General features: G+C 52.7%; 1 protein-coding gene across 1 annotated transcript in view; it reads right to left on the bottom strand.

Moving 5' to 3' along the window:
• Positions 1–851: 851 nt before the first annotated feature.
• Positions 852–7,500, bottom strand: part of clcf1 (cardiotrophin-like cytokine factor 1) — a 14,498-nt gene continuing 7,849 nt past the window's right edge. Inside the window, exons 2-3 of the mRNA XM_030369046.1 lie at positions 2,954–3,117; positions 852–2,477 (exon numbers count right to left, since the gene is read on the bottom strand). Of these exons, the coding sequence (XP_030224906.1) occupies positions 852–2,477; positions 2,954–3,117 (1,790 nt within the window). The remainder of the gene's footprint in view (positions 2,478–2,953; positions 3,118–7,500) is intronic.

Raw genomic sequence — 7,500 nt, 5'->3', positions numbered from 1 at the left:
TGCTTTTGTCTTCATTCGTTATTTCCCGTTCCGACACTGAGGATGAATGTTTGCTGATTCATGCGTGGGGGGGGGGGGGGCTGCGGCTGTCAGTGAATCAGTCCGCCGGTCAATGGCCGCCCTGTCCAAGTTGTCCTGCTCACTGGAGGGTTTGGTGTTTGTCTGCTAGTCTGTCTGTGAGGATGTGTGTCCAGCCTCCTCCAGGGGTGTTACTATTGGTCTATGCCCCCCCTGGCCCGCTGATCAGGGCTCCATTAGCGGCCGGCTGCTGGCGGGTAATGGTCTGACTCTGTGTGTGTGTTGGTCTATGTGTGTGTGTGTGTGTTGGTCTCTGTGTGTGTGTGATGTTCTGGTCTGTGTGTGTGTGTGAGTGTGTGTGGTGGTCTGGCTCGGTGTGTGTGATGTTCCATTAGGCTGCTGGAGTTCGGCCAAATAGCTCTTCATTCACGTAGCGCACCGCCAATAGCATCAGCGTCATGAATGAATCTGTTTATATCTCTTTGTGTATGAATGTGTTAAAAGTGTTTGTGTGTGTGTGAGTGCGTGCATGTGTGTGTTTGTGTGTGCGTGTGTGTGGGTGTGTGTGTGTGTGTCTGCACATGTCTTTGGCATATATTTTAAACTTTTCTTTACTCTGTGCCTGTCTACAACACTGTCATGCATGCTGATGCACAGAATACATCTTGTAAATTATAGGTCTTGAAATATATATTTTTTTTTATATACACATTTTACAGTTTTTGTACGTTTTCAACCAGACCAAACCGCACATTGTTATCTGGCTTGGTGTCTCCTCTCTCTCTCGCTCTCTCTTTCCCTCTCTCTCCCCCCCCCCCTTTCTCCCCCCCCTCTCAGCCCCGTAGTCTCTTCTTCAGCCGGTTGAAGTCCTTGGCCGACCGCCACAGCCAGCTCTGCAGCTCCCTGAGGATCCAGAAGCCTTCCACCTTGCGGGCGAAGTCGCTGAGCGCTGGCCGCACCGCCAGCATGGGGGAGAAGGAGGCGCCCTGCGAGGAGGAGAGGAGCGGGGGGAGAGGAGCAGGGAGGAGGGCCGGGCCCTGGCGCAGGGAGATGGGGAGTGGGGGGGGGAGCGCGAGGAGGCCCTCCCTCCCGGGCTCCTCCCCAAGGGGGTAGAAGAAGGAGAGTGCGGAGAGGGAGGGGGGGAGGAGGGTGGGGGAGGGGGGAGGAAGGGAGCGTGGGTGGCGTCGCAAGGAGGAGGAGGAGGAGGAGGAGCCTCCATCAGGCAGCAGCAGGTAACCTGTGTCCGAGCTGTCCTCCAGGCTGTCCCCCAGGCGTTGGTCCAGGCTGTTCTCCAGGCTGTCCTCCAGGTGGTCCTCCAGGCTGTCCTTCAGGCTGTGCTCCAGGCTGTCCTCCAGGCTGTCCTCCAGGCTGTGCTCCAGGCTGTGCTCCAGGCTGTCCTCCCTCCTGACCGTGTCGGCGGGCCGGTAGTTGAGGTTGTAGCTGTACTGGTTGTCAACGTAGCTGTCGTAGTTGTAGCTGTCACCGCCGTTGTTGTTTTTGCTTTTATCGTTGTTGTTGTTGTTTTTGTTGTTGTTGCTGTTGTCGTTGTTGTTGTTGTCATTGTTGTTGTTGTTGTTGTTGTTGTTGTCGCTGTTGGTCCGGGGACCTGGGGGCCGACGGGGGGCCTCACCGCCTGCTGTTGCCCAGAGGGACGGGCCACGCTGGGGTTCCCCCTGCAGCCGCGTCTCCTCCCACAGCTCCTCCAACACGCTGAGCAGCCTCCTCCGCTGGCCCCACAGCTCCAGCCCTCCCTCCACTTCCTGCTCCTCCTCCAAGTCCTCGTCCTCCTGCTCCTCCTCCTCTTCTGTGTTCTGGTCAGCAGGCTCCGCCCCCCTCCTCCCTCGCCGGCCCCTCCTCCCTCTTTCCGCCCCGCCCGTCCTCTCCCGCCACCCGTGGCTCCTCCTTCCCTCGGAGCGCCTCCTCCCCTCCTTGCCTCTCCTCCTCTCCATGGCCTCCCTCCTCCTCCCCCTTTCCTCCCCCCCTCCCCCCTCCTCGTCCTCCTCGGCCAGCGCCCAGAACGGGACCCGGCCATCCCGGGCTGCCACCGTGCCCAGCGCCCCCCGCTGACTCATGAGGAGGGGGGCGGGCCTGTGGAGGGGGCCGGCCGCCACCTCCTCGCCCACCAGGGCCCCGCCCCCGAGGGCCAGGCCGGGAGGCGGGGGCGGGGCGTGGCCCAGGCCGCTCATCAGGCCGGAGATGGAGACCAGCAGGCCGTCTAGCCCGGTGCAGAAGTGCAGCAGGGAGGTCTGGAGGTAAGGGCAGAGCGTGGAGCGAGCCAGCTCCTGCACCGCTGCCAGCAACACAGAGTACGCCCGCTGGTTCTGGGCCAGCCGTGCCCGGTTCTCCAGGCCTCGCCACAGCTCCAGCCGCGTGGCGGCGCTGGGCAGGGACAGGGCCGTGCTGTTGGGCCGCGGCGGGGAGAAGTCCTTCTCGTTGAAGGGGGGCCCCAGGTAGGAGAGCTGACATGAGAGAAGGCCCAGTAAAACCACAGTATAAACCTTTATGGGCCAGTATGCATCCGGCCAACAGTCAGAGGACGGTTAAAGACGCCCTTAAAGACCTGCTTTAGAGGCTGTCGGGTCTGAGGGGTAGGTTACATTTCCTCTATATGAAATCATGTTTTAATTCATGGTGCAAGTTTTAGTCTAAAATTACGATAGATAGACGATATATAGAAAATATGATGTCATCCCTGCTTCTGTAAATGTAAGCACTTTATTATGTAATGGAAGTTAATTTGAATGCTGCCAGTAACTGAGCACATGGATGTAAACCCTTAAATGACACAGTGCATCTATCCCAGCAGTAGGCTCTTATTTAATGCTGGTTGCATTTGAGTAACGTTGTCTATCACTAGGATCTGTGATCGAGAATGGTTGTTGTTTGTGTTTCTTACGTAGGTGAGGTGGATTAATATGGTCTATCTGTTTCTTACGTAGGTGTCTTTGATCTCCTTCAGCTGGTGCTCCAGATACTTGGTGAGCTCGTAGGTTCTTTCGATCGAGCTTCTCTCATTGGCCAGATTGTAGGATGATGCCTCAAGGGAATGGGCCAGCACCATGGCTGCAGCCAATAGCAAGACAGTCTGGGAGTGGTGGACTTTTGAGAAGGAGAATAGAAAAAGTCTTAATATATATCCATAATCACACTTAGAACCCAATATCAAATTGATAATAAAGAAATGTTTGGGGTGTTTGTATTCATAGCAATAGGGTGACAGATTATTTTTATACAATTATTTGAATGGAAGTTGAGACTTTGACAACAGCTTGTTCCCCAATGTAAAGCACACCGGTGAGACATTCACAGTGTGTTTACACCATCTCCATTCTAAACTCTTCCTGGTTTATTTTTTTGTCACTATGGCAATAGCCTCATCTGCTTACATATAATCAGATCAGTGTCATCTGAGACTGCATTCTCAGTTTCAATCCTAATTTTAGACGTTTCTGACGGTTGTCGGTTTACTCTGGCTTCAAATGAAACCTTCATTACTAAGAAACCCAGAGACAATCAGACAAATGGCTTACACATGCACAAAACACACACACACACACACACACACACACACACACACACACACACACACACACACTCACACACACACACACACACACACACACACACACACACACACACACACACACACACACACGTCATGCCAACACAAACTCATGTTACATATGTTTGTGTGTACGTGCACACGTTTTCTCTTTGCCAAGTTTGCACATTTTTATGCTTTCTTTCTTTTTGGTTCTTTCTACTTTTTACGTTTCATTTTTTTTTTTTAATTACACACACCCCAACCCCCCCCCCCCCCCCCTCCCCCCACACACACACAAACACACACACACCCAAACACAATCACACACACCCAAACACACACTCACCTAAACCCACACACCCAAACACACACACATACACACACACACACACACACACACACACACACACACACACACACACACACACACACACACACACACACAAACACAATCACACACACCCAAACACACGCACACAGCCAAACACACACACACACACAAACACACACGCAAACACACACACAAACACACACACACACACACACACAAACACACACACACACACACACACACACACACACACACACACATAAACACCCACACAATGTACATCTGTGCTACACTAAGTCCCAACAATATCCCTTCGACACAGAGACATGTGGCGGCTCCACAATCATAAACACTGACACTAATCTGTGTGTTTTCCTTGATTTTTGTGTTTTTGTTGTGCGTGGGGGGGGGGGGGGGGGGGGGGGGGGGGGGGGGGGGGGGGGGGGCTATGGAGGGAAACATGCTTTGAGGTTTTGTTTAGGTTAGCAGAAACTGGTATCAGTGTTTTCATGTGACTATGCAAGTGTATGTGACTGGGAAACTGTTTGCAATCATGGGTATCATTACGAGTTAAAATTGCACTAAAATGTGCCCTACATTACGTGTGTTTGTTTATGTGTGTACGCCCACAATTGTGTGTGTGTATGTGTGTGTGTGTGTATGCGTGCTATAAAATGTGTGTTTGTGCGTTATTATGTGTGTGTGTTCAGTCGGCGGGGGGGTTCTCGTGGAGCCTTTCAGTGGCGTTTTACTCTGGTTTTAAGAAGAGAAAATTTAGGCTGAAAGGTGGTCTCAACATGTGTGGGAACGTGGTGTCCACCAAGCCCTTCTGGTGTCTCCCACCCCCTTGTCTCCACGTCAATGACACGCTCAGCGTATCCTCTCTCTGTCGCCCGCATAATGGCTCACAGCCTCTCACTCACTCACTCTTCATTCGGTCACTTGCTACTTCGCGCTCTCACTCACTTACTCACCTCAATCATTCACTCCGCCTCTTCTCGCCTCACCCAAACTCTACTTCCTCTTTGTGTGCCTGTGATTCATCCTTCATCTCTTCCATCCTCTCTGTCTTTTCTCCCCCCCCTCCCCCCGCCGACAGCCAGACGGGGGCTGTGATTCATGCCACTAATTAAGGCTCAAAACATGCTGCTGTTCAACAGGTGTGAAATATGTATTGCACAACATGTGATCCTGTTGGCGTGCTCCAGCTCTTCCCGTCACCACCCTATCCCTCCCTCCCCCCCTCTCTCTCTCTCTCCTCCCCCTCTCTCTCTCTCCCCCTCTCTCTCTCCCTCCCCCTCTCTCTCTCTCCCCCTCTCTCTCTCCTCCCCGTCTCTCTCTCTCTTCTCCCCTCTCTCTCCCTCCCTCTCTCTCTCGTCTCCCCCCTCTCTCTCTCCCTCCCTCCCCGTCTCGCTCTCTCTCCCTCCCTCTCTCTCCCTCTCTCTCTCTCTCTCTCCCTCCCCCTCTCTCTCTCTCTCCCCCTCATCTCTCTCCCTCCCCGTCTCTCTCTCTCTCTCCCCCTCTCTCTCCCTCCCTCTCTCTCTCTCTCTCTCTCTCTCTCTCTCTCTCTCTCTCTCTCTCTCTCTCTCTCTCTCTCTTCTCTCTCTCTCTCTCTCTCTCTCTCTCTCTCTCCCCCTCTCTCTCTCTCCCCCCTTTCTCTCTCTCTCCCTCTCTCCCTCAGTCCCACTGTCTCTCCTTCTCTCTCTCTTGCTCTCTTTCCAGCGCTCTCTCTCTTTCTCTCTTTAGATTGAAAGAATCCAACAGATGCATCTCCTGATCCTCTGTCTTGAATTGAACTCAGTTTGACGATCAAAAGTGAAATCCCCGTACAGCTTTCTGTTTTATTCTCATTGCTGTATTTTGTTTCTCTCTCTCTTCTCCTCCTGATTCTCTTTCCTCTCATCTCCTCTCCGCTCAATTATCTGCGTTTGGCCCCGGGTCCTAATAACAACCGCCTATTAACCCTGATTAGTTCTCTTTCACTCACTTCGCCTTCTTTTTCTCCTTTTTCTCTTTCATCTCCATCGTCAGAGAGCAGCCCCTCCTCCCCCCCCGGCCTCCCTCCTCCCCCCCCCCGGCCCCTCCCGTGCCTCGGGCTCCTCTGAAGTGGGAGCTCTTCAGCACGGAGCGACGCTCCCCGTCCGACGCCTCGCAGCCACCCGGCAAAAACATGTTGGGACCGTTTTTAGAGCGGGCGACGCCCGTTTCCTGTGAGTCAACACGGCGCTCGCTGGATTGTCATCACCAACGAGCGGGCGAGCAACACACCCCCTCTGAGAGTCTGGGCGCCGTCTCCCTCGTGGTCCCACGGTAGACCCCACTGGTCAGAACATGGCCGATAGAGTAGAGCTCAGTAGACAACGCTCATCAAAGTAAGAAGATATATTTAACCTTCACCTCACCAGGCTTGTCCCATTGAGATCGGTGGTCTCTTTCTCAGGAGACACCTGACAAATCATGATTAAGTCTTCCTATTGAGACAAACAAACATCTATTCTATTTTAATCAGTCAAATGGCAGCAAGCCAAAGCATATTTCCTTCTACCCCTGTTTGGCAGATGAGTGTTCCATGCACACCTTGAGCTCAGCCATCTAGAAACATCCTGGGAGCGTTCCAACGCAAAGCCTCTCCGCCTGTCAGGCCCAATGAGCATCATCTCCGAACATCGGAACATTTGGAGCTCAAGGAGGCCGGGATCCTCTCTGGAGATGGTCTGTAAACACTGAACAATGGGACTGGATGTCTTCAGGACCCCAGAGTATAAACAAACCGGGACCAGAGTGGCAGTCTCCTGTGTTCACCACTCGCCCAGAGTAAACAGGTAGAAAAAAAGGAGGTGAAATTGAACTGAAAACTCCAAAGGGTTTTCTCTTGGTTTTCTCTTGTGTCCTGCCAAATGACCCAGGACACGATGCATGCCAGACATCGAAGGCATGTTTTGATTGGGCAATGATATTTTTAGGCGCATTCTCCCCAAGGACCCAAAAAATAAATACATGCTCCCACTGTCCACTCAGTGCACCAAGGTATAAGACATGGGTGCACTGAGTGCTCCCTCTCATGACATCAAATATCAGGAGCATGGAGGGACTTCTGCCGCCCACTTCAAGGGCCCGAACTGGGGGCCCATTGTGGATACCTGCCAGAGGCACACCCGGCACAGGGAGAAGACTCTGAGGGAGGGATTGAATTACACAGCAACCCAGAACCAATCAAGACACACCAACCACCACCAGACACTGACCATGACCTGCCTCTGTTTTCTGTGTGAGTGTGTGTGTGTGTGTGTGTGTGTGTGTGTGTGTGTGTGTGTGTGTGTGTGTGTGTGTGTGTGTGTGTGTGTGTGTGTGTGTGTGTGTGTGTGTGTGTGTGTGTGTGTGTGTATATGTACGCGTGTGCATGTACGCGTGTGTGTGTTATGTATGTGCGTAAGAGTCAATAACATGTATACACACGTACGCAAAAACAAACACTCTCAGAGGATTAGCCTCAACTACAGATGGTATATTTATTTCTATCTGGGGATGTGAATCTGTTTGATCACAGACGTCTATTCTGATCTGATCTCCAGGGTCTGGTTGCCATCTGTGACACCATCGGAGGCGG

The sequence above is a fragment of the Gadus morhua genome, chromosome 10 (assembly GCF_902167405.1).
Source record: "Gadus morhua chromosome 10, gadMor3.0, whole genome shotgun sequence".
Lineage (NCBI taxonomy): Eukaryota > Metazoa > Chordata > Actinopteri > Gadiformes > Gadidae > Gadus > Gadus morhua.
Note: the sequence above shows the minus strand (reverse complement) of the source record. Positions and strands in the feature narration are given on the sequence as shown.